Source organism: Lates calcarifer, linkage group LG7_1 (genome assembly GCF_001640805.2).
Source record: "Lates calcarifer isolate ASB-BC8 linkage group LG7_1, TLL_Latcal_v3, whole genome shotgun sequence".
In the NCBI taxonomy this organism is placed as follows: Eukaryota; Metazoa; Chordata; class Actinopteri; family Centropomidae; genus Lates; species Lates calcarifer.
In genome coordinates, this window is record NC_066839.1 from 2,850,658 (window position 1) to 2,877,733 (window position 27,076).

A 27,076-nucleotide genomic window follows, 5' to 3' on the forward strand; every position below is an offset into this window, starting at 1 on the left:
TGCGTGTGTCTGTGATTCAGTGTGTTTCGCTGAGGGAGTCCTGGACCCTCCTGAAGGTTTGAATGGGAGAGCGTGGAGCTCCACCTGCCGACACCCACAACTACTCCAGTAAAGTACAACACAACAGAATCGAGCAGAAGAGACAAAGGAAGACGACACAGAGCTCTGCCAGTGTTTACAGTCAGTTAGCCTGTTTCATGTGTTTTTAAATTAAATAATCTTATATGATATTAAAGTGAATCTGTTAAAGCGCCTTGTGTTTCTTTACTCGTGCCTAGAAAGAAGAGAAAAGGCAGATGAAGAGAAGATGAGAAAAGAAGTCAGGATGTGAGAAGAAAAGAGAATCAGTAAAGAAAAGGAGAGAGGAAAACTGGAAGCGAGAAAAGATGAAGAGAGGGAAAGTTTTTTTTTCTGCCACTTGAACTGCGAAGGTGACAAGAAGGAAAACCATCTCACATTTTATTTCAATAAATTATCAGCTCCAGCGCTGAGCACATGGTTCCATCTTAGTGTTATTAATAAAACATGTGGAACAAAAATAAAAATGATCCTTCTAATGTGAGAGCCTGAGAACTCATGACTCTTTACTGTCTTAGAGCACCATCTAGTGTTTACTCAGAGTAATGCTGTTTGTCTGTGTCTGGTGTTTGGGACGAACAAACCTGTCAACAAAACCAGTGGTAAAATGGCTGCAAAGCTCAGACTGATGATAATTAAAGTTGCTAATTGAAGCATTTTACCATCTTGGAATCACTCCAGAATAACAGGAGGTTGCCATGTTTTTTCCAATCTGCCAACAGAGGGATTCAGAGGGACGTCATGGCCAGACTACAGCTTCATGACCAGGTGAGTTATGAGAGCTGTCTGAGCTGCATCAGAGGATAGTTAGATGGATTTCACATCATCTGGATCAGACTCTAACACAATCATATTATCTCAGTCTGTGTTGTCACTCAACCACGTTCACCACCTCTTTAGTGACTCTGCAGTGTAGTTAAACTGACAGGTGAGTGCTCTGATGCCTGAGGTCCCCCTCCAGTCTGAGATGTGTTTTTCTTCTCGTTAGTTGACAGTGATGTTCGAGCTTCACTGTGCAGAATGATGTGTGCACATTCTGTTTTCACATTTATCTGCTGAGGGTGGGAAGTTTCCTTAAATCTGAGTGTAAGACGTGTCGCGTGGTGTTGATGTGACATTGTTTTAAAGCCAATTATGCTTCAATATGCAGCTTAGACAAGTGTGAAGTGGAAACTATACTGAGAATGGGCTTCACAGGGACGTAGGAGACAGCAGGTGTCCAGCAGTTACATACATGAAACAGAAAACATTTGGATATACATGCATTTTTGGATTTTGAGTTTTTTCCTTATATTTTTTTAACATTTATCACAGTCTACACATTTAATCATTCCCCAGATCCCAGGACAGAAAGTAGAGAAATAAATGGATAAATAAATGAGAGTATTTTTAAATGGACGAGTGTGAAGGGCATCTTTAAAAACATTTTGTGGCTGGCAGCTGATTAGAGCTCATTCACCTCTGCTTTCTCCTGTTTCTCTTTCTACATTACCTTGTGTTTTATTTATTGTCGTTATGCACCTGTATGTCTTATAAAGCACTTTGAATTGTCTCTTGTTCCTGCCTTTAAAAGGTGTCTGAACCTCTTTACACCCTCCCCACTGTATTAATAACTCACTGAAGACATCGCTCACTGACTATGTAACATTTTAAGGCGACATTAGTTGTCAGATTGTTTTCTGAATGCTGGTAGACTGCTACACGTAGCCATTTAGCTGAGTTGAAGCACCTCTAACAGCTGACTTCAGCTGAAAACATTCAGCTGTGATGACTTCAGCACGACAGACAACTGTGAGGGCTTTTCTTCAGTACTACCTCATCAGCTTTGTGCTGGTCGTCAGTGGAGTCTGTTATCAGAACCTTTCTGAACTCTTTATCTCGCAGCCTTAATCTAGCTAATTATTATATGAATCAAACTTGCTCTTTGACCCCACCTGTAACTGTTAACTCAATGAGCTCTTAACCTCAGAAGCAGCAGACGACCAAACAATCAACTCAAGGTCCACTTACTTACCTGTTCTTGAGCTTTCAACTGCATCACACAGTCCTCATCAGCAGATCCTACTGTCAAAAACAGAAAGTCACAGACTGGCCAATCACTGTTGTCCCAGAGGTTTGACTACAGACACCATGAGAATAGATCTATTACATGTTATATGAAAACTATTTCTGTATAGGCGTATTACACTGATGCTGATTTGTTAGAGCTGCAGTGGCTAAACTGATCCTGAATGAACTGAAGGTCTTCTCCCTCTGGCACCGGACAGATACATTAGATACATATCATACACATATTAACATAATTTACCTTTCAATGTCAAAATGTGAACAACTCTAACACAATCACTGCAGGACAAACAAAATATATGGGTGACATCTTATCTATTAATAATGAACTGTGATGGATACTGTGGTATTCTGTTCATGGTTTATTTTTTTACTTTCAAACAAATGTTAACATGGGAAACAGAAACAGACACGTTAACACACACCACATCCTCTAATCCAGTTTATTTTCCTCAGCAGAAAATGGAACACGATAAAATTAAAGGAGAAAATAGGACAGAATTATGTTCTTGCTTTTTTTTATACATTTAACTAAATATGCCACTCTATGCTAGGGTGTAAGTAACTCAAACTGATATAAGGTTAAATAATTTTTTTCTTTAAAAGGTACAGAAAGATATTCCATTTCTTCCATTTCTCATTAGCACTCAAAAAAGGAACAAGTTTTTCAAATATTCAAATATCAAAATAAGAACCAGCCATGACATTTCTCCAGACTCCCTTTATCCTTCGCTGTGTTCTCATTGGAGAAGACGAGAAGGGGTGGTGAGAGGTGAGGGGGAGAGGAAACAATAACTTGTGCATGAGGATTAGCATAGTTAAGTGGTGTCTGGTTATAAGGGCTGTCCACCTGAATCAACATTTTCATAGTTATTTTGCAAAAAAAAGAAAAAAAGAAAGACATTTTCTGTTTTTCCTGCCATTCGAGGAAATCTACTGCTTCATATTTCTGAGTTCTCCAAATAAAAAAAAATCAGTTATACACAATCCAACATCATATTGCACTTCCTGCAATGCTGCAAAGTACATTTAATGGAGAGTCCCGCACCTGTATTAAAGTAACTGCAGTTTATACTTTTAATGCACCAAAAATGTTTACCAAATTCCAAAGTAAACTAACAAAAACTTTTATTTGAGGAAGAAAATGTCAGCTTCTGCAAAGTCACAAACAAAAAGGTTGATTTTGGTAGAATAGCCCTTTTTAAGGATAAGAGGGAAGAGGTGTGTAACTGAACAATATGCACAGCACAGAGTCCAAGCAGTCAGACTGTGTAGGCTGATTGAGAGCGAGGAGTTTAGAAACAATGACAAACAATGACGAAACTAAAACATATGAGGAAAGGGAAAACCACTCAATTTGAGGATTCACATGTTATTTCTGCCAAAACCAGCTGAGGAATCATTAGACGCCGGAGAGCAGAGCGACAGTTTGAATCTGTGATGTCAACAGATGTGCAACCTCGACTGGGTCCGACAGGAAAATAAGAATCAAAGAAGAACATGCACAATGGACCGCCGGGAGTCTTAAGGTCACATTTGATCTTACGCCTAAATCCACCTGAATAAGGTTCATTGATAGCTAAACTGAAGTGAAGAGAACCAATCATGATTAGTTACTTTGCTGAAGTGGTGAGTTAAGAGTCCAGCCATATTCAAAACTTACCAATACGTCTCTGTTTTTTCCTCGGGCACATAATGTCTCCAAGTTTACCAGCATTTGGTTCATTTCTCAACCTTAAAACCAACATTCAGCTGACATCACTGATTTAAACTGTGGGACAAAACCATCTCTGTCTCTTTCATTTGTATTAAAGAATTATGTTTCTGAAAATTAAATGACACCTAATCCTACCCACAAAACACAAAATAAGAAATAAATTATAGAACTGTTTAGAGGGTGGTAAGTAATTTATGCATTCAGTTTAGCACTTTTAACTGATCATCTACAACTGTCGAGACAATCCGTGATGAACTTCGGATTATTTGTTTTTCTCAACAACATTTTGGCGAAGAACTCTTCATTTGAATACAAAAATTCAGTCGTATTCCCCTTTATGTATCAAGAACAACAGTACCACTCAGTAAAAGAGGGGAGGGAAAGAGGGAGAAGAGGATCTGCTACACAGAGGATTTATCTGAGTTACTCTTGTCCATTAGTGTGATTTTTGTTGTATTTTTTTTCATATTTATTTGTATTTTTCTTTTTGTCAACAGTCCATGTGAGCAGAGGCAGGGATTGGCTGTATTGTCCTCCACGACACCGTGGTTAAGCAGTAAAAACGAGCTAATCACCATGACGGCCACACGAGAAAAAAAAAAACTGAAAAAAATAATAATCAAACCATGACAGCATCCTTGGACTGCCTCACATTACCAAATGACACACTCAAACCTGCACAAATACACTGTTGCTGGTACCATGCACGAGCAGAACACGGCCGTTGATGCTGCGCATGGACCTTAACGTTGGTGGAAGAAAAAAAGAAGAAGAAGAAGAAGAGGAAGGCGGGGTTACAGGTTTGATACTCCAACCCCTTGATGACGACCTGAGGACTGGTCGTGGGATAGAGCTGGACCCCGCTCCCGCGACCAAGAAATGGAAAAAAAACAAACAATAACTCTGTTGAATGAGAATCCAAACGAATCAGTTCAGCCGAACGCTACAACAGTTCAACTTCCGTTACTTCCTGTACTGAAAAAAGGAGCATGAGCAAAGAGGAGGAAACCATGGCGAGAAACAGCGGAGCTGTGCATGATGTACGACTGACTGGATCCATCTCTGCGGCGTCCTTCCTCTGAAGACGGGGGGGTGGGGGTTAAGGCTGTGTGTGTGAACATGCGATACTGAATGTGGCTCCGCAGAACAGCCACCAGGCCCCCTGTTGGCCCCGAGCTGCCTCGTCCAGAGCCGAGTCCAAACAGACGCTCCAAACAGGACGGCAACAGGGCGGCGTCAAGCTCAGATCCAGAATCGTCGGGTCAGATGCAGGATGTTACGACCGTGTTCCCTCCCCTCCTCTTCTTCCCTCCCACCCCTCCCTCCCTCCCCCTCCCACCCATCACCCCATTTGTCATTCCTCCTTGCTCTCCTTCCACCTTCTCCTCCTCCTCCTCCTCCTCCTCTTTGTAAGCGCCTCATCTCTAACTGGATGGCTGGTCACGGTGTGGCCAATCAGGAGCACTCCTCCCCGATGCGTTGGCACGAGCGGCCCACCTTGCGGTCCAGCTTCACCATCTTGAGGACGGCCTCCTCGCGCCCGCGGCCCAGATGGTCGAACAGACAGTCGTGCTGCTCGGGTAGACGGTGGAGCATGCAGAATACATAGCCTGGGAGGGAAACAGAGACAAAGTGGTGAGGGAGGAAGTGACCCCGTTAAATGTTCTGCTGTTCCCACTTTGTGTGGGAGAAAACATCACATCAGTGCTTTTACCTCGCCAAGCTTACTGCAAAACACAAACGCAGAAAAGGAACTCAACTTATGTAGCAATCACTGGCAAAATGGCAAAGTTCACATTAAACAAGTCGTCCAAAAGCCCTAATGAGCCACACAGTGCAGGGACAGAGTGGTGTGATCACAGATAAACTTCCTGTCATTTGCTGCTGCGTCAGGTTTGCTTGTTGAGTGTTTAACAGTATCAGCAGGCTGAAATCTTGTGCTTTTATTTTTACTGGCAGAGTCACACTCTTTGGACTACAGACACAGCACCTGCTATAGATCAGTGGTTAATGTAGTTTCAGTCTTATGTCAAACACCACAGCAGCTGACTGTGGTGCTTGACACATTTTCAACCACAGCATGGAAACCAAGTCAGTGAAATGGTATTAAAGTGGAAATGGGTGCACCCTTTTGGGTCAAGACTCCACGTGACTGAAAGCCACGCTGAAGAGTTGGTACTGACCACAGCGGCAGGAGCCCAGTTCCTGCTGCACCAGCTCTAGTTTGGTTTGGCAGCGATAGCAGCGCCGACGGTTCTTCTGCTTGGGCGTCCCGCGGGCCTCCTCGCTGCTCCCCTCTTTCTCGTCTGTCCGAGGCCGTTTCTCTGGCGTCGCCTCGCTCTCTGAGCCCGAGGCTGAAAACAAACGGCAGGGTTAAGAGTTAGCGCTGAAAGTGGGGCAGCTCACGCAGAGCTACTGGCAGGAGGAAGGCGCTGAGCGTACCTGATTCTCGTGGACGTTTTGTGGGTGTGCAGAGTGTGCCTTGGGCTGTTTCTGTGGACGACACGCCTGCAGATGGAAATGAAGAGACGTGTAAGGCAGGATATGAAACGTTTTAATCCCACGCCATACATCCAACACTACTATACAATGACCAAATACTACATGTACTCAAAGTGTTAGGTTCCAGCCTTGAAGAAAAAGCATAATGTACTTTCATTTTGTGTTAAAAGAGCATGAAATCTCTTTACAAAGTTGAGAGGAATCTTACTGAACATAGAAGTTTTCTGAATTCGTTCCAATTTTAAGTGAAGACGGGTGAATTCATTAGAATCAACTCCACAGCAGGAGATGGAAATTAATACTTAATAAAAATGATTATTTAGTCATTGGAAATAACTAGCGGCAGCAGAATGTTTTCTACAACATTCTTTGAACATGTATCTGTAGTGGAAATAAGTTTCTTTCCCTGTTGGCACTTGCTTTAAGAGCCATTTCACAACTCAGAAACAGTCACAGTTATATCTGTGTTTCGACCACAGGAACCTTCCCCAGGAAATAGGAACCTCTGTGCGTTTCCACCACAGGGACCAGGGTCTAAATTAAGTTCTGGGAATTTTTTTACCCCCAAAAAGCCCATTGCTTGAGGATTTGTAGTTTCCAAAAGTTCAGGAGCGTTTGGGGTTGGCTGTGCAGTGGTGACCATTCCTGATTGGTCAAGCACCATTTTAAAAATGTGGTGTGGCATATACAGTTTTCATCGTGCTTCAACACATCAACAGGGAGTGCTCATAGTTACTTTTGCAAAGCAGTAAATCACGAGCACAATTTGAATCTCCTCCACGTTTAATGTTGCATGTCCTCCCCTTTATATGGCATCTTCTTGTTGGACAGTCCTCTGCTTTACCACTAATTTGCCTAATCTTCCCTGGTCTGTGGACTGAGGGTGAAATGCAGGCGACCCACAGTCTGAAGGAACCTTTTGGTTCCTTGAAAAAAGTTTGGGTACTTTTGATCGAAACGCAGCTTAGAGGGGACCTTTAACAGAGGTCTGCTGTACAGAGACATACATGATAAACATACTAGACATTCAGATTTGAAAAACTAAATGCTTTCACAGAGAAATGTGTGTTTATGGATAAGTTTATTGTATATCTTGAACTGTGTGCGAGGTCTAGTTGTCCCTGTAGCATTTGTTGCTTTGTAATAAGGCATTTGTTGTTGGTGTATGTCAAAAAAGCAAAATTCAGACTTTTTCGTGCGTCTTTATTGTGATTCTACCACTGAGCCGATTTGAAGATAGAAGGCTGCAGAACTTGCAGAACGGCTCCAGCCTCAAAGATTCATATTACTGATATCTATGATAAAAACGCTGCTGCAGTCTGGAGCTCTGCAATTGTTGGAGGAATTCCTGCACGACATGATTTCCTGAGTTGTGTAATGTACTTCACATTAAATTGTACTTCCTTGATGCAAGTAGTTGAATCTCCTGTTTGCCCTGCTCTCTCTACTTTCCCACTGGATTTAAAGACAAAAGGAATAAACAGTTACACTATCAGCTGCCTGCCACAGACAACCAGTGCTGTGTTTATCAATTAGGTGATAAATACTTAACTGTGGAATTTATATCAGCTGACATTTGATATTAATGGAAAAACTGCTCCCTGTGATCATTTTCCCACTGTTTCGGGACATTTTAGCAGGCTTTGGGTTAAATAAAAAAACACCTTTCCTGAACAGAAAAGAAAAAAAAAAACAAGCGAGCACGTGTTGGGTGTGAAAATGTTGGTTTTCCCATCTTACCTTCCCTCGTGCTGGGAAACGTGGGCGAGGGCTCTTCGGTTGACGGCTGCTCGGAGCTGGAGGGCGGCGACGACAATAGGGATTGGCTACTGCTACTGCTCGTCTCGCTACTGAAAACTGGTGATTGGCTACTCCCAGTGCTTTGGATAGGCTTGGAGGTGCAGTCCTCCCCTGGCTGCTTCTTCTGGATGTCTGTGGTCAAGGACAGTAAGTGAGGGAGTAGAGAGAAATGTAAATATAGGACGGGGAAACAGAGAGATACAGGCAGAGAGGGAGGAAGAGAAAAAAAGAGAGATGACACAGAAACAGTCAAAACACTAAAATCTGGACTCACGCACCTGTTAATGGTGTGTAGTACAAAAGTGCTGCTAACCCCAAACCTCCTTTCACTACGTCTGTAATAACAGGTTTTACATAGCAAGTGCAAGTGTGCTGAAGGTAGTGTTTTTTGTTACCAGGAAGGTTGGCATTACTGACATATTCACATAATGAAGCAAGACAGTCTTGTAAAAATAAAACTTTTCTTCTCTTCTTTTTTATTTTAAGCAGAACTGTGGCTGCAGCAGCAGAATCTTCCATCACTTCTTTTGCATTTTTACACAAATTCAATTTAGATTTTTAAACTTGAGTGCCCTTTCCACAGCAAGAGCTCTCATATACATTAGATCAGTGGCCTGCACAATCCCACCGCATCCTGTAATATAAAGTGGTCAGACTGCTTTGGTTGGTTGGAGTGTTGATGCTCATTAGAAATGAGTTAATCGATTGGCTGGTTGATAGAACATTTCTTAAAAGTAATAATGACAAAAATTCACAGGCTCCATCTTTTCAGCTGTGAATATTTGCTGGTTTTCTGAGGTATATCTTAACATGGGCCTTATTTTCCCATGTTTTGGGGTCTAAATGATTGGAATTGTTACCGTATTGTGCACCTGGCAACCGCCAACAGCGGCTGCAATGTAATGCATTATTGTGTGGTACTTTTACTTTTTAAGGATCTGAATACCTTTTTCCATCACTGAAAGTCACACAATAACACAAACTACATGAGGCAGTGGAATTCCAGATGTTTTGAGAGGAGTCTGCCGGCTGGATGTTTCTGGTTAAACAAAAAGAATCTTACTCTTTAATTAAGGTCTATCTCTGTAGGAATCCTATCCATATTGTCGTCCTGTCCGTGGCAAAAACACACACTGGAGTGGATGTACTTTGACGTGGGCAATTGCCCATTGGATTACATTGCAGGCAAGACTATTAGACTGTAAGTTAACTTTGTCAGCTGAAACATGATTTAGTAAGGGGCAGACATGATCACCTTGGAAGGCTGAACTGATCTATGGACCTCTCTATATAACAATGATCTCAGACATTATCGATCCATGAGGATATTGTCTTTACTCTTCCCCCTCCAGGGAGGGTGAGGGAGGTCAGCCTAGATTTTAGTTTCTCCTCCACGTGTGGGCTAACCCACTTCTGCTCAGCCTCCATACTCATGTGTATTGAGTCTATTCTGAGCGTTACTGCTGTCTGTGGTGCTAGACTCAAAGCCGGGCCCTTAGGTCCTCGCAGTCTGCCATACTCACTGGTTGCCATGGCCACCGACAGGGCTGCAGTGCACCCTCAACCCATCATCCCGAGCCAGACTGGAGGCGACATTGAGAAAACTTAATGCATACCTTGACATTTTCAAACTTTAAATTGTGCATTTTTCTTTGTCTGGCACGTTGGAGAAAAACAGACTTTCTACATTCAAGGGAATTTCATGGAAAATGTTGAATTCTGTGACTAGTCTAAGTTTCATTGGCGTGTTTTCCAAATGTAGAGTTGACTCTGCCCTTGTAACACAACTGCTCTATCAAAAGTAATTTAAGATTATTGTTTAATATAATGGAATCCCATTTTCCTGTATGTAAGCAAATACCTTTTAACTTTAACCAACACTTTCCTCTGAAAGGTGGATACCTTTTTTCGAGTGAGACTCTTAACTTGTCCTTCCATTTTCCTCAAGTGACTTCTTAGCATTGTTAGCATTCCTAACTGAAATCAGCTGGCACACCTAGCCTCAAGCTGCTGCTAGCTTTGTCCCTGGCTGTCAGAGAGAGAACGACTCTGCATGCCAAGAAGCAACTTAACAGAAAAAACAAATGTGGAACTGTTTCCCCCATTTATATGTGACAAGTAAGCAGCTGGAAGTAACCCTCAAAAACAAAGTTGGATGGGAAACATGAAATTCAAAGTCAGCTTCTTATTATTCACAAAGGCATGCATACATTTGCTCATTTACATCCGTTAACCCTGAAGTCGAGCAACAACTGTGCATTTTCCAGACAAAACACTTGAGACAACTGCTGCACAAACATGCTGATATAATGACATCTGAGTAGCCAAGTGTTTTTTTCTGGTTTACATACTACTGAATCTCAAATTTATGTGTTGTACAATTTTGGCAGACAAACTGAATTTTAGAACAGGAAAGGGACAACAAATGACAGCTGGTCCCCAGCCAGTGAACAACAGAGTGATTCTCCAAACACAGTGACAATTCTGCCAGTGATTATCTCGCACTGTTGTAAAATGATTGCATGACAACGCTGACTCAAACTGCATAGCTGTGAAGGAATCATATGGTGATAAATGAATAACTCTGCCATCAGTGGAAACTGTTTGTTTTGACAAGATTTAAACCCAGGACGATGTAGATGCAAGATGAAACTTGGTCATTTTGGCTCATGACCTTGTGAACTGCTTTTGAACTCTTTGCCGTGGAATGCTGTTGAGTGGTATGCAGATGTCAACCGGGATACGAAAGTAATTTCATCTCACTCTGTAACTTCTAATTGTTGTAATTAGAGAAATTGTGTGTTGAGACTTACCAGCAAAACATTTGGAACAGAGGTTCATGGTTTTACTGGACCTGAGGAAACAGGACAGAGTGTAAATGTTAGTGATTTCCTGAGACAACCTTTTCTGATGCAAACCCAACGTAAAATGGTTTTAATTTTAATTATATAATAATGAGAAGATCTTGGAATTTTAACAAAATTCAAATCTGTGCACATTATAAGAAATTATTTGGTGCATAATTTTTTGTCAAAATAAAGTTACTCTCTCTGTAAAATAAGACTTCTGTTTCTGCAGAGTGACTAAACATTAACATGGAAGACAAATGAAATATGGTACAGCCTTCACAACAAACACTAGTATTAACTCTCTCAAATTATATCACATCCTGAGTGTCAACCATAATCCCTCATCTCAGCAACCCTTTAAAAACAATCATGCTGGCAATGAGGTCTGTGTTACTACAGGAAGGATTAACAGAAGTCACTATGGCTGCAATGGGGACCCAAAAATCAGTTATAGAAGGAGCCTAAGGTTGTAATAAATTTGATTATGTTAGTGTTAAACTATTGTTGTTGTTGCTGTCAACTGACTAATTGTTTCAGCACTAATAGTTTTGAGCAAGAAAAAACAAGTCCATCACCTGTTACATTCGAGTGTAGATTACTGTGGATCTTTTTGCAGTCAAACAAGGAAGGGTTGAGCTTAAATCAGCACTAGGCAATTTTCCGTTATGACGATTTGACACCAGCGTACCACACCTCTGAATATGCAAACAATGCATATGTTTGAAAATGATAAGCCCACATTCCATCAGACTGGACTCATCATAGCATGTTAGCATTACGCTCAAAGTACAGCTGAGGCTGCCATAGACCACCATACAGGCGAGTATGTCGAGGTGAGTATGAAATGCCCTAAAATGGCCACCGTACCTTTGGGGTTTGGCTACACTACACTCAAAATGCTACAGGCTGCCCTGGGGGTGAGGGGGTGAATGTGTAATGGATGGAGGTTTTGCTTTCAGGAGTTCTCCGTCAGTCACCTGTTTCCATCATGGCTGCACACCAACCCAGCCTGCTTTCTTTCTTTTTTACCATGACATGCCATCATGATGACTAATAACAACATTAAGCAGACTGTAACACTGCATGTGATTGTGTGTTACATTCAACAGTTCATTTAAGACCATCCACTGGATGATGGACAGTTTTATCAACGTTGGTCTAATGGTATTTTTAATCTTTAAACACTGAGCATTCTGCCTCCTGCTTTTCTTAGTGGTGGGTGGTACCTTTCCTACAGGTATGTCATGTCTTTCCCTCACTTTCTGGACCTCTCTTTAATGTTCATTTCACCACAATACATTAGGCTGGTCCAGTTCTGTCAGCTTTGAGTCCTGTCAATAGTCAACAGACGCTGGAACTCCGTAGGGTATTCAGATCATTGTTTCTACAGGAGCTATTTGACTAATGCAGCATGACAAGCCTGCGCAGACTACTTTCACTCTCACCAAGGAGGTGATGTTTTTCACAGTCAGTACATCTGTCACCAAGATTTACTCAATATCTACAAACAGATGAAGTTTGGTAGACATGTGTCTTGGACAATGGAACAACTTATTAGACTTTGGTGGTGGCCCAGATCTGTCATTATCATATTTTTGCTATAATTATACTACTGGATATAGACTTAGAAAGGTCCCTCTATTGTTACATCCAACCTATTTACAAATGTGAGGCTGTCTGAATGTTAGAAACTATAATGCAACACCACCAACCACAGCCTCAAGAACTGACAAAGTTGAATCAACAAACTCTGACACAGTGTCAACAAAAACTGAACATGAGAGGCTTCATAGATAGCATTTACTACAGGACTGTTGGATTTCTCACATGGTACAGATGTAGCTTATAAACTGGAAACTCTTGACCAATGAAAAGCAAACAAACTGCTCGGTGCAATGAAATTATTGTAGTTTTCACAGGGGTGCAATCACATTTTCAAATACAGTTCAGATCAAATGAAATCTGTTTGTAGACAGACCAAGTCTTCAGAGACTAGACACATGCAGCGCAAACCAATTCTGAAAAATCACTTTATCTTGGCCTCACTTCATGTTTGATAAAGCTTAAACACTCCTAGGAGCCAAATTGATAGCCTGAATTTATCCAGATAGGGTGACCTAAAAAAAGGAGACACAGAATCTCCTTTGTGTGGCTATAATTATGCACTTTACACCAGGTAAATGAGAAATCAAGACATGCTTAGCCAAGAGAGCACTACAGAGTGCCCTCATCCTCCCATACAGGTAATACTCCATCCGGGAATATCTGATTAATGTCTGCAGAAAAAGTACCTCAACCAGGTAAAACATCCTGTTGAGGTGCTTATAATACATCCGGTTCATCAGACACCAACATGCAGGGGTGGGAAAAACAATGACTGAAAAATCCCATTAACCTTGAACACTGGAATAGGACTGGACTGGGGCTGTAAATATTATCAATATTTCTCTCATTCTCTCAGACATATTGCCCAGTATTAGCCAACTGCATCAGCACAGATGTATGTATCAATCAATATTGAAGTGCTGATACAGTGCACAAATTTCAAAGATATGTTTGATGTATTTTAAAATCAGCATCACTGCTTCATATTTTGCCAACCAGAGAGCACTGACAAGTCTATGTTTTGAAGGTTAAGTGTGCTCTTTGGTGCATATCTTGGTCACATTGCTTTAATAACCAAATCAGCCATTTTTTTATCAGAAATGCTTATGTTTTTTCTAATTTTCCTTCTTTAATTTTTACTTACATTGGTGCCGGGCCTTATGTATGGGCTGGGCTATACTGCTAACCTACCCTAACAAACCTCAAACTGATGGCCTTCTTCGCCGACTAATGGTTCTCAGGTTACTACTCCAGCTAGGTGACTTCATTGATTAGCATAATGCCAAGTGAAAACTGTCAATGAAATCAACTGGTAAAGCCTTTGATTGGTGTTAGAACTTAAACACTTTTAGCACATGCTTGCGTATGTTTGATCTTAATATCCCTGGCTTTTGAATGTTCTTATAAAGTAAAATCTTAGTGGAAACACAGATTAAATTCACTGTAATGTTGCTTAAAATACAAAATATGCTGTAGTTACTGTTGAGGGGACTCATGCCATTGATGCTGCCAGGGTAAGGGCCTGCAAAGAGCTTCAATACTGGATTTGGTCCTTCAAAATGCTGTTCCTAACCTTATTCAAGATCTTTTTAAGGGGCCTTGAGTTTCAGTGACATGTGTAAAGAGCCTGTGCGGGACAGGCCAGCCAGCAGCCCCAGGCCAGGTGTTATTCTGAGCTGAGGCAGACAGGGCCATAAACACACACAACGCTGCCATTTGTGTCACCTGACATTGACAGGTGGGTTACTGGTTCCAGTTTGCTTTACTGGACACCGCAAAATGAAGGCAATTGGGGGCTGGGGCTTAGAGGGGGAGGGGGTTGGTAATCAAATGACAGGTCATATGACAATGCTATGTATTGATAATACATCAAAACAGGACTGCTGTTATCTTTCTGGTTGTATTTTTCACAATGTATTTTTCACTAATACACTGTACTGCAGGTATTACAGAGGCTTATGGTGTGTGTATGGTGCTCTGTAATGTGATAACAGTAATCTTATCACAGTGTATGTTTTTTCCCCTTTTGCTATGACTTAGTTACAGCCCTAAAAGGAGAATCAGACGGTCATGTTAAAGAGTCGCTGTTAAATGGTTTAAAGGTTAGATGTAGTCATTTTTCCTATGGGGTAACACAGGAGACATCAGTGAATCACATCCGGTATGCAACACACATCCACCACTTGACAAGACCGAATGTAAAAGGGGTGTAAAATAATTATTTAAAAAAAGACACAGGCTTTACCAGCACGGCTCGGTTTGAGGGTTTAACCAAAGTAACCTGCTAATCGTGTTATTGCCGCTTTTCTTCGAGGTGGTTCAAGAAAACAGGGCAGGTTTAAAAGGAACCTGCTGGCAATAAATCATTTTCTATCTCGGGTACGTCATCTCCTGGGTCTACAAATTGCCTTAAAACACGATATCGCTCGCTTAAAAAACAACAGCCGCTGTTTGAGACGACGAAAGTGGGTTTATAAACTTAGAAAACAGCGGAAATGTAGCTGGTTTTCAAGCTGGGAGGTTTATTTATTAGCTAACTTCCCAACCCCCCACCCTCGGCCTGCACAACAGAACAACAACAATGGGTTTGGACTAGTTGAACCCGTTGAGCATATTTCATCCGGCTTTAAGATAGCGGGTTTAATCCAGTTTATATCAGGTTTAAAACTCACCCCCAAAATCCACAGGGACACCGGGGAGGTAGACTCGGAGGTTTGCTTCGTTCACTGGTGTCTCCCATGACTTCCAACAAAAAAAAAGCCGATATGGAAACGCGAGGCTGGGGATGAGACCGGGGCCTGGTCGTTCAGTGAGAAAAACGATCCGACACTCAAGTTAGACAGAAAAAAAGATAAATGTCCTCTTTATGTTAAAGTCCACAAGTCGGCGAAAAAAGGGGTGGCGAACTCGGCCCGTTTCGGCCACAAAAAGCCTTCCGTTAAGTGAAACAAAACGGCTCAGTTTGAACTGGAATAACTGAACGGCACTCAAAGCAATCAGCTGGACGTTCGGACGTTACGATCGACAAACGAAAAGACGGGGGCGCCCCGGTGTTTCAATCGACACCAAAAAGCTTAGAAAAATCGCCAGCTGTCCGCCAGCACAGATAGAATACAATTACAGCGATGTTAAATACGTGGGAGGGTACGAGAAAAGAAAAAATAAATAGATTGACTAAGGCCTTCCCCTCTTTACAGTTCAGGACCACCCCTATTCACACGTCGCTGGCACGAAGTATGCTGGGCCGGAAACGCGTCCATCAAACCAGAAATGTCAATATTGCCCAACGAAATGAAGGTGCCATAAACAGACATGTAAATGCAACATTACACAAATAAATACCAACTTAAAAAACTGCAAAGTGATAAATGCAGGCAGCTCTGTTCACTTAAAATGAGCACGAAACGAGAATGTATAAGGGTCTGACTTGCTTTGATCACTGGCTTTACTGTAATCCGTTTTACCAGATTACAGTGAAGTCTTAACTCTCTAAGACATTTGTAATTAACAAAAGAAAAGAAAATCAATCTGGAATAGGATTACATCAAAACATTATCATGTTTTATCAATTAAGGGAACTGACATCGAATAGTTGGAAGGAAACCTCTTGAAACAGTATGCATTTCTCAATAAAACATTGTGTTCATCAAATGCTGATTTTGCATAGGTAAATTAGTGCTAGATTGACTGCCTACATGGCCCTAATGCTGATTAACCTCCCTGTTTTCACCAATCTTTTTGCGCTGTATTCTGTATTGGTTTGTGGTTGGTTTGTTCTACTTTGATTAACCCAGCGTTGATTGATTCTTTTGAGCTGCCTGTTTACACAGAGGCGACATTAGCATTCATGTAGTTGTGTTTCAGGTGGCCTAATGACTGTAACTCTGCCTGGCTGCTTTTTGGTGCTGGAAAGGTAGCGAGTATTTTCTCTGAAGACAGCTGCTGAGAGTGAACCAAGACTGTAAAGTTGCAGGCTATAAAACCAAAACAATGAGCTGAAAGATGTAAAAAGGTTCAGAGAAGTGGTTTGTCTGTTAACATAGAAATAGTGACTAGTGCATATTTTAGCATGAGTGCATTTAGGAATATGTTATATGTAAGTACAAGATAAACAATGGTTGCTTTAAAACTGGATTTTATCTCTACAGGACAGATTCTCTAGATCAGACGATGCCTTAAGGCCCCTTGCTTTTGATGGTGTATTACCAAACTAAGGTGCAATTATTCAAATTACCACAAAAGACACATGATGAGCCTGAAAGTCTTTAGCTCCCTGAGGGTCTGAAGCCTCAGGACACTTTTTTTGAAAATGCTGAATAACAATTATGACTTTGATCAGTTCTTACATAAGACAAAAATCCCACATAGTCTTTTTTCCCCACATCAGTTCAACAGGTGAACTCTGCTGATTAAATAAACAGGTTTGCTCTCTATCACATCCCTCTGATGTTTTTCTCTGCCCCACTGTTCTGGTTAATACCTTCTGGTTGCTGTTCCCACAGCCTTGGACACACAAACCAATTATTTGGGCAACAGAGACAAGACTAATGTGTTATTTGAGCTTCAAAATGAGAAGTTTTTAAATGTTTCATGACAAAAAAACAGCTCCTTGGACGGCATTACACATCAACATAGCCTAAAGAGCAAGCAGGGCATCAGTGACTGGAGCATGATGAACAACAGCATGTTGACTGATCAAACAGCACTGTTGGTCTGTAACAGAAGCTCCCAAGACTAAACAGAAGATAGAGATCACTGTATTGCTTGTATCAAAGACCTCCACTGTGTTTAACAGCAGCGATTCAGGCAAGCAGACGGGTGTGACCCCTCACAGCAATGAACATTAACAAACAATATCAGTTGTTTCCATAATCACATTTTTGACAGGCAATGTACTGAACAAGAGGCAGTGAAATGCAATCACACGTCAATGGTCAAAACAAATATATATTAGGTAAAACTATACACATACATAAAGTTAGATGGGGGATGGGGAGTGTGTTGTCTACATTACAATGTAACCTGAACAAAGCCCTATTTAAGTTCTCTGGTTAGTTATTAAAGACTTCATCTAACTAACGGGTGATCTCCTAAAATATACACAGGGATGACTAAAGAGGGTCTACAGAAACATCAGTGTGTCACCCAGGGTAGTTAGGTACTTCAGATTATTGAACATCAAACAAAAGGTTTCAAAAAAAAGGAGCTTTTTAAAGACAACTCAAAAGTGCAACATCAGGACACAAAGGAAACAAACAAGAACCACAGCACTGATAGCTTAATTTAAAACAAACCTCCAAAAACACACAAAAGACAGCTCAAACCTGACAGATCCAAGAGTGAGGAAGTGTTTAACTTAATTTAACATACAGAAAGATACCAAATCCAGCACTCCAGTACTGTACTTCAGTCAGAAGAACCAAGCTGCAACCTTTATTTCTGTATACTTGAGTAAAGTAAAGTGCCAATAGCAGCTGCTCATGTATCTACTGTATATAAACTTTCTTCCAGGTAGCCCTAGTGCATATGTAATTTGGTCCGAGCCTCTCAGCCCCAGTTTTCAACAACCTAATTGATTTCCCCGATCATTTGTGCTAAGCTATTCAAGTGCTTAAAGTACTAAATTAAGACACTTCAAATCTAGTTTCAGTTTTAGTGAGGTTTTTCTTGAGGTATGAATTTTAACTATCAAAAAGCCACACCAGATAAGGACCACACATTTTGGTTTCAGGTGTGAAAGTCTGTCAACAAATACTCAACAGCTATTACTTAATATGCAAACGCATAATTGGATTAAGTGCTATTTGCATACAAAATGCCACAGAATGCACTAGCTCCACAGCTTTGGCAAACCCTTCAAGAATTGAATTCAAAAGTTTGAAAAATACTTGACTGCTACTCTGTTAGCTTGATGGTACGAAAAGTGAGTAGAGTCCTTTTAAGACAATTTCTTAAAAAAATAGCTTGTTTTAGGATAAAATCCATTTCTCTCTGAAGTATTAACTCGTAAAATTCAGATAGCAACCCCCACCCACCCTGGTCTTACTGCTCTTTGGTGGTACAGTATAACCGCATTTCAGTGTGTGCCTCATCTTTGGAGAAGTAAAGATTCCTCTTGATTTTGAAGGGATAAAAGTTGTGTTTTAGTAGCTACAAAAGTACCTTCACAAAAATGTATGAGCCAGTGGATGTAATACCTAACTTTCAGTTTCAAAACTGGGAAGACTGGAGCCCTAAGTGCTGCTGCTACAGATATACCAGTCTCTAATGTTGCACTTATGACAGAAGGACCATGGGTTATGACAATGAGACGATCGCCTTTAGCAGCGTTGTAGCAGTGCAGTCTGGATGATGAAGGCTGTGCAAAATGGCATTCTGAGGTCTTCTTTCCTCTCATCACCTTGCAACGAGGTGGCGAGGGTGCTCTTAATGATGGGACTGTGAGGACGATGATGAGGTGGAAGAGGGCTGGGAGGGCAGCAGGCTGTGCGTGCGTGACGGTCGTTGGGGTCGTGGCTGCTGGGAGGCCGGCCCAGAATCGGACGAGCCCGGACTGCCTTCATTGACCTCTGTGTCAAGCTGGGCCGGACACTCAAAGTGAACACAGTGGAACACCTGCAGAGAGATCACAGTCAGACACTCACAGGAGAAATTACCACCACGTATAATTCACTGTTTCAGAATATGCATTCTGAGACAGATAGAACTGACAGCTGGAAGGGGCCACCAACACACACATCAACACAGATATATTTCAGAATCAATGACTGCATGTTCCCTATAGCATTAAAAAAGAAACAGAAAGAAGCCTGATAACCATAGAAAACTGTTTTCACCTCATTAGCAGTGTTGTGAGTCCCAACAATACGGATGAAGGAAGCAGGCTGCTTATCAAACTTCAAGGTCTGCCATGATCTGAGAGAGACGGTGGTAAAAACATCAAAACAAACACATTAAACATTCTGAGTTAATCTCTGTTCATGTATGTTTTTATTTACAACATTCATGTCTGTTATCATTACATCTTCCTGGCAGGTCCCTGATTATAACATTAAAGGAAAAATATGGTATTAGAGAGTCTGGAATTTTCTGTAAGTCTACCTATAAGAGTAACAACTATTTAAGCACATGTTTATCAGAAATGAAGACTCAGTTAATAGTAGCTGGATTATAAACAGGTGGTGGTAATAACAGTGATTCAAGTGAAAGGAGGAAATGGGAGCCTCACCGACATGCCACCCTGGTGCGGTCAACCACCTTCGTCCACTGCTGCTGGTTGGTGGAAACTTCAACGTAGTAACTGTAGGAGCGCTCGTCACAGTCCCAGAGCAGCAGCCTGAACAGATGGAGAACAATTAACTCTGTTGATTTGTTTTGTACGTCACTGCTTTAAAATGTATCAATAATCACTATGAGGTGTTAATGTCATTTCACATTATAGATTAAAATGACCACAGTGGTGATCATTTTGATTAATGCTGTGATCAGTATTGAGAAAATGGCTTACAGAAAGAAATACAACATCACTTTCTGCATTCTCTCTCAACATTGTCATCATTGTCAGTTGTAGCTGGTAAACAGATTTATTGTGTATGCCACAGATGAATAAAACCTGCTCAGTTCCTGAATCATACTTAGAGATGACAATGTGGCCAAATCTACCTTAGGGATCCAATAGAGTAGGGCTGAGCCAGCTGGATGACAATGGCTCCTGAACCCAGCTGATGACAGGTGTATCCAGAGTCCCAGTCATAGTTGCGTGTGTCGCCGTTGAGCAAGGCATTTCTGCTTCGGCTCACACCCTCGATGACACTGGCACAGGATGCGATGGTTGCCACATTCTCACTGGGCACTGACAGGAAGCACAGGAGGTTTGCATGGCTTTGCACTTAGCCAGAAAAGTGCAAATGTAGAGGAGGCTTTGAATTCCTCAATTACAAATATTACAATCAACTCAGAGTCAATCAACTTACCCACAAGTCCATTCTCCAGGGTAAACGGGCGGTTGGTGAACATGCATTCGAAAGCCACGAGATGGAAGACCTTGTTGACTGTGTTGTGTGTTCCCACAATGCGAACGTACCTGAGACAAAAAGAAAAACATCAGATGTGACTGAGCAGGAAAAAACCAGCTGACCATGATCCAATATGTCAACAATGAGGAAACTGACGAGGCTCGCTGTACATTATCAACATGGAGTAGAAGTTCAAGCTAAAGAGATTTATACTTTATTATTTTTCCTTGGGATTAAATCTTTTATGTTGTGTTTCTGTTTTCAATATTCATTGCCTGATTTATTGTTTCTTCCACATTAATGACTTCATACTTTTTTCATTCCCATGCCCTTCTCTACAGTGAAGCACACACTATTGCACAAAATGTACAATTTCACTGATGTTCCTTTACCTCAAGAACACAAACCACCATAAATGTAACTATGCTTTAACTTAATAAAATGCAGCAACATCTCCCACAAAAAGTGCACAACATTAGTTGCAGGACTCTCCTTAGATTATATCAATTTCCAAAAAGTGTAGAACTAATATACTGTATTTTTATTGTTTGTTTTAGTGAAGTTGCATGTAAATTAGCATTTAGCACCATTTCCAAATGGAATGATGTGACAATGATGAAGCAGCACCATTACTGCATTCCTTAGGGCACGTTAGAGTCATATCTTCTGACACGCGTGTAGATGTTTATTGACTGTTATCTCGGACCAGGCAGGCCCACAACAATTTATTCCAAATCTGGAGTGTCTCCAACCTGGGTTCATCTGACAAAGGTAGAACAAGGCTATCTGAACTCAGGAAGCACCAAACTACTGCACAGGAATGCCTGAAACATTCTTCTCTGTCCTGTGCCAGGAAAACATCAGTGTGGTTTGTAAAAACTGAGAACATAATCCAAATCAACTACAGGCAACACACTGTAATTGCTATGTACGCCAGGTTGAGGCAAGTTATGGCAAAGAGCACAGACAAGGCTTTTGTGCTTGGCAAAAATTACAGAGATGGAGTCAGATTTGTTTTGACTCATTCTGCTAACAGAACACCAAAAAGATGCCAAACTACTTGTGAGTACCTTTGTTGTATATTTAGGAGCCCTAACTGTTGGTGTGAATGAACTGGGAGCCAAATGTTTTAGCTTTCATTTACCTGCAAACTTGTGGTGTGAAGTACAGGTTCTGCCAAGAGCGGCAGAGGTACTTGGAATGGTCCACGACACGCACCCAGTCCAGCTCATCCATAGATACCTCAATGTAGTAGGAGTACGACCTTAGAGAATTAAAAATGACATTTTAAATTAGGACACAAACTATATACTATTAATACTACATATGAAAAAAGAAAAAATTTAAACCCTACTAGGCTAGTTTGTTTGCTTTAGCAGGGTGAGACCAGCTTGTCTTACCGGCTGTCTCTGTCCCACAGAAGAAGGCGGATGTGGTTGATAATGAACGGTTGGCCCAGTTTGACTTGGATCCCAGCCCTGCCGTCCTCCTCGATGGGATGTCTGGAGAAGCCGTGGTCCAGGTCGTAGTTCTGGGTGTCCCCATCCAGCAGTGCCGACTTCAGCTCCCCTTTCACCACCTGCGCTCCATACTTCATGGTGGCGATGTTCTCCTCCGGTACTGAAATCCAAGAAAGAAGACATGAATGAGAGCTAAGAGCAAACACATTCATAAATACACAGATAATACACAAAAAGCACTGAAATAGACAGAAGAGTAACACCACTGACTGAGCATTCCTCGATAGTTCAGGTCCATGTTGCGGCTCTCAGAGCGAGTCTTAATGGCGTCCAGCAGATCATCTGGGCTCAGAAGGCCGGACGGTCGCACCACATTCAGCATCTCCGTCAGGGTCATGAGCGGCAGCCGCACTGCTGACATCACTTCCTGTGTTTCAGCACCCTCCCCGTGCTGCCGACACCAACGACACAAGGCCTGGAAGATCTCCTTCTCACTGGCAGCAAATGAGTCCCGGCTGACCACAGTCAGAAGAGCGGTCTGCAAACACAAGAATTTTATACCACATATGTAGTACTTCCAGTTTCCCACCAAGGAGTGTTTGCTTGTTTTCCTGCATTTCATATCACTGTAATTCAAATACTTGCCAAATAAGAAGCTGAGAATTGATTATCATTTTTTATTTTCATGAGCTAAATGATTAATTGAAAATAAAAAAAATTACTTTAATATTATAATAAGAGGGAGTTGTAGCCATACAGGTAATGGGACAAGATTGAGTAAGCTGTGGGACTGTTTCTATGTCATCAGCTTAGCTTATATCATATCAAGTGACTGTGTCCTAAAACACTGTGGTTTCATACACACCTGCATTTAAGGCTGAATGCTGCTGCACTGCCTAAGAGAGATCACATACCTGCCACTAGAGGGCACTGTGTCTCAGGTTTCCATTACACCAAAAGCTCACATGAGATATTTATTGCCCATATCTAATATTTATAACCATATGTTACGATGTATGGAAAAATTAATGAACTAAAACTCTGCATACACCATTTCATCATCCTGAAATCTCATACCTTGGAGAGCATGAGGAAGCCGTCAGAATTCAACACTTCAGGTGCGTGTCTGTCCATGTAGGCACAGCAGGCTGCACTGAGCGCGCTCAGAGAGTAGAGACTGGCTACATCAAACACCAGGCAGACGTTGTTGGTGTGCAGGATGGTGCGGAGGAACTCAGAGGTGGAGTCCTCTAGTGGCTGCAGGCCGTAGCGGTGAGCCAGGCCAAGGAAGTCCAGCAGCACCTCTTCCCGGGCGGAGCTGAGGCTGGCTCGGCCTGTGTACAGGTAGTGTAGCAGCATTGAAAAGGCTTCAGCCCGCGTCTCCTCCAAACACACCTCCGCCTGGGGCTGGGACTCTTTCATTCCACCATACAGCAGGGCCCTAAAGGAGCCGGAACAAGCAAGAAGCTTAAGGGAAGAAGCTTTATACTTGTTTTTGATTCATTTTCTCCATGCAATATTCAAGTTAAGATTTAGACTGTCACACATACTGAACAACAAAAACTGGAATAGTATCCAGACTGATTAAATCCCATGTAAATGTGGTGTTATGTGCTCCTTGTGTGAACAAAACAAATTGTGGGGTTGGAAAGGCATCAAATTACAGATACACACTGACAGCAAATGTGGATAATTTCCAACAGATGGAGGGAGCACTGGTAAGAAAATTTAGATAAAAGAGGCCCCCAGGACCAAAACACAACTTGAAAGCATGTATCTTTAATTTAATCTGTGCAATCGGCAACCGGAGGTGATTTACTATTTCTCAAGCTCGTGGAATAAAGAGCAGAAGTGTATGCACGTTTGACGGGAGTCTCAAGGATCCGTAGGATTGAGAGGTAACATAAGCGACAAGAGTCGTGAGTTTCAGTCATTCACAGTTACCTGAAATAGTGACAGCGAGCGGCCAGGATGACCCGGTGCGCCGGGAAGCGCTTCCCCTCTACGATGAAGGTAACATCGCTATACTCCTCGCCGAGCACCAGGGCTCCCAGCTGCTCCGACAGCAGGTGGATGTGGTCGATCTCCGACACGGAGGCCAGTGGACGCAGAGGGTGACTGTTACTCATGGTCGATGGGTGCAACAGTCACATCTGACACAGGGATATATATATATGTCAAAACCAAAGTAAACCAGACTTTGACTAACACCAGCAGAGACACATAAAACACAGCTACTTAATGCTAAATGCTAACTAAAACACCATGAAATATCACGGCGGACGAAAACAAGTTTAGACCAGCGTTCAGTTACTGTATTTCCTATAGTGTCTGCTGTTAATGTTTCAGTAAAACAACTCAATTAGCAGGTAAAAATCCTCGAAACACGATGTGGATAACTAGCTAGCTGAGCCGTGTTGTTTACAGCCGCTCTGTTGTCGCGGACATTTGACACCCGAACAAACGTTAGCTAATAGCTCAGATATGTTCCATTTTCACAGTCTTAAACTTACCGAGCAGCTCCCATTCACTCCTGTGTTCAAATAAAGATGATTTAAAACATACAGTCGTGATTATTTCCCCACTGTGCATGAAAATTATGCACCGAATTTATAATTCTTCCAACATGAAACCAACGGAAACCGATTCTGGGTCGACGGGCAGACACTTCCGGTTCGAGAGACAGCTTTTCAAAATAAAAGTCCAAAAGGAAGCGATAAAATGGTAATTAAAACAATAACTTTTTAAATACAAATTTTAACATTATTTTCACCCATTAAGAAGTGACTGGCTACTTCAAGACACATGCACTTCACAACTTGACTTTAGGTCATAAATCTTTAATACATTGTGCAACTCAGATCAAATTTCAGTGGTGGAAAGTACCTGTACTTACAGTAAATACAGTTCTAAGGTATTTGTACTTAACTTGAGTCATTTTAAAGGCTACTCAGTACAGGGAACACTGTTTTTTTTTTAATTGCACTACACTTATGAGAGCATATAAAATAAAAAATACCCAACAGCATATTAAATAAATAAAATTAGCTCCACCACAGCCAGCTACAATGCTATAAAGCTATTTACATTATAATACATCAGTTATATAATTGTTTCTTTATATTTGTTTCTTTTACCCAAATAAAGGACCTGAATACCTCATCCGCTACTGCCACATTCAAGTGCCCACCAACTCTGGCCAACTATGTAAACTTATTCTGACATTTCACCCACAGGTGGCACTATAGCAACATATACAATGTGCCAAACAATTTGTACATTTCTTTCTAGTCCCAAGGCCCAGTTAATCATGGATAGAATTTCAGTATTCTCCAAAGCTCATGACTGTCATCAGCCCAAAGATATCAGCTTTTCTCTTTGCCCTTTGTTTATCTCAGATGTGTAATAGCCTCTAAACTTGTTGCTTCTTAAAGAAAAATACATTATCTGGTCTGATCGAGAGCCTTTGATCAGTAAGATGTAACTTCCTCACAATGACTGGACTTCCTACTAACTAAATTCTCTGTAGTTATATGGGTCATAGTTACATCTAGACTGCACAGTTTTCACTCATTCAATTTTCAAGGGTGACATCATTTATGTTGTTAAAATAGCTCATATCACATTCCTCCTCATGCTTTGAATACTCTGAAACCAGCTAAGGTAACTGAGCATAGATTAAATGGTCAAATTTCTGATATCAAACAATAAAAGATGACACTAAACAGAATAAATATGAAAATAATGATTAAGAATATGAACAACAAAGTCAGTAAAATTGTTTAACCTTGATATCCTACAGCACCCCCTTCAGGATAAGAGGCTTTTTACACCAATTTATCATGAAAATTCTGATTTAAAGAATCCCAGTGAACAGAGGCAATGATCTGATGACATGAGTTTTGATTGTCTGGTTAGCTGATGCTCGCATAGAGGTTGTTGGGATCCGCGGAAGAAACTTTCACAGCGCTGTAGGTTACTGCATCATTTTCATCACCAACATGTTTATGAACCTGGGAGGAAACAGCACCACACACAAATTACACAATGCATGCCTTACCCACCACAACGCACTGCAACAGAAGGAAGGAGAACACAGTGCAGAGGCACCAATCATATCCACAACACAACATTAACCAGGGCAATGAACCAAACTCAGTACATTACAGCTAACAGCAACACACATCATGAACATCATGAAACATGACAACACATAAAACAACACAATGCAGTGCAGCAAAATAAAATACAGTGCAAAATCAAAGTGACATCACAAGCCTTAATCAGAAAATGACACTGTTCAAATGGAAACTATTCTAACGTGATGAGAACAACCAGGCAGACTGCTCACCCGGGGTTTGCTGTCAGTCTTCTTGGTGTAGCTGACAGAGGCGTAGGAAACACCATCTTCAGGATCGACCTACACAGTGACGATATAATGACTTGTTAGAGCATGTGCATTCACACTGACTCATTCTTCTGACTTTATTCCATTAATGATTTATCATATTTCATAATGTTGTGCATAGTTTTTTTTACAACCCTCAGATCAACATCACAGTTCCTTTTTGGTTTAGTCCAGTTACATAAGCAAACTTCTCTTTTTTATCTTTATCACACATTCTCACACACAAGAGTGTGAGAGTGTTAAAGTTTAGAGAACAAATACAAGTAACAGTGAGAGCAGCTGTGAACTGGGGTGGAGTGTGCAGTCTCACCGAGTCCTTTTTCTGGAGTCCAGTTTCTGGAGCAGACTGAACCACAGCAGGGACAGGGGTTAGCTGCTGCACAAATAAAGAGTGCAGGTGTTGGTATGGCATAATACAAACAACACCTCTACAGTGTCTGCAATATATCTGTGCAGCTCTCAGGTACAGGTAGTAGAACAGATCAAAAAAAAATTTCTGACTTTAGTTCAGTGGACAAATTCAGCTTGAAAAGAGTCCAATGCAACGGTCCCACCAGAGATTCAGTTTGCATGAG

The 27,076-nt window shown here is 41.4% G+C and overlaps 3 protein-coding genes across 12 annotated transcripts in view; all 3 read right to left on the minus strand.

Moving 5' to 3' along the window:
• Window positions 1-2,494: 2,494 nt before the first annotated feature.
• LOC108887468 (AN1-type zinc finger protein 3) lies at window positions 2,495-15,846 on the minus strand. 2 transcript variants are annotated; one of them, XM_018682907.2, is made up of 7 exons: window positions 15,291-15,846; window positions 10,978-11,018; window positions 9,688-9,747; window positions 8,105-8,296; window positions 6,305-6,370; window positions 6,046-6,216; window positions 2,495-5,472 (listed from the first exon to the last, which is right to left on the minus strand). In XM_018682907.2, the coding sequence occupies exons 3-7, from the start codon at window positions 9,695-9,697 to the stop codon at window positions 5,318-5,320; spliced, it is 594 nt and encodes a 197-aa protein (XP_018538423.1). In that variant the 5' UTR covers window positions 9,698-9,747; window positions 10,978-11,018; window positions 15,291-15,846; the 3' UTR covers window positions 2,495-5,317. The 2 variants fall into 2 exon arrangements, with proteins under 2 accessions (XP_018538423.1, XP_018538422.1); XM_018682906.2 differs by lacking the exon at window positions 9,688-9,747.
• Window positions 15,847-16,879: 1,033 nt separating this feature from the next.
• Window positions 16,880-24,753, minus strand: btbd9 (BTB (POZ) domain containing 9). The gene is made up of 11 exons (XM_018682905.2): window positions 24,607-24,753; window positions 24,038-24,246; window positions 23,171-23,534; window positions 22,364-22,631; window positions 22,034-22,253; window positions 21,778-21,897; window positions 20,592-20,701; window positions 20,281-20,470; window positions 19,847-19,954; window positions 19,455-19,533; window positions 16,880-19,233 (listed from the first exon to the last, which is right to left on the minus strand). Exons 2-11 carry the CDS (start codon window positions 24,220-24,222, stop codon window positions 19,045-19,047), a joined length of 1,833 nt encoding a protein of 610 aa, XP_018538421.1. The 5' UTR covers window positions 24,223-24,246; window positions 24,607-24,753; the 3' UTR covers window positions 16,880-19,044.
• Window positions 24,754-24,926: 173 nt separating this feature from the next.
• LOC108887506 (uncharacterized) overlaps window positions 24,927-27,076 on the minus strand; it is a 40,356-nt gene continuing 38,206 nt past the window's right edge. For all 9 annotated transcript variants that reach the window (XM_051071670.1, XM_051071668.1, XM_051071675.1 and 6 more), the window contains 3 exons: window positions 26,812-26,877; window positions 26,445-26,513; window positions 24,927-26,106 (listed from right to left, as the gene is read on the minus strand). In XM_051071670.1, coding sequence (XP_050927627.1) covers window positions 26,008-26,106; window positions 26,445-26,513; window positions 26,812-26,877 — 234 coding nt within the window. In that variant the 3' untranslated portion in view covers window positions 24,927-26,007. The remainder of the gene's footprint in view (window positions 26,107-26,444; window positions 26,514-26,811; window positions 26,878-27,076) is intronic.

Coding starts and splice junctions, on each gene's coding strand:
- LOC108887468 (XM_018682906.2), bottom strand. CDS start 15,358: ATGGGAGACACCAGTGAACGAAGCAAACCTCCGAGTCTACCTCCCCGG. Junction 8,297..10,977: donor CTGTTCCAAATGTTTTGCTG/GTAAGTCTCAAC, acceptor CCTTGACCACAG/ACATCCAGAAGAAGCAGCCA. Junction 6,217..6,304: donor AAAACGTCCACGAGAATCAG/GTACGCTCAGCG, acceptor GTTTGTTTTCAG/CCTCGGGCTCAGAGAGCGAG.
- btbd9 (XM_018682905.2), bottom strand. CDS start 24,222: ATGAGTAACAGTCACCCTCTGCGTCCACTGGCCTCCGTGTCGGAGATC. Junction 22,254..22,363: donor GAACTATCGAGGAATGCTCA/GTCAGTGGTGTT, acceptor CTTGGATTTCAG/TACCGGAGGAGAACATCGCC. Junction 19,534..19,846: donor CGCACCAGGGTGGCATGTCG/GTGAGGCTCCCA, acceptor CGTCTCTCTCAG/ATCATGGCAGACCTTGAAGT.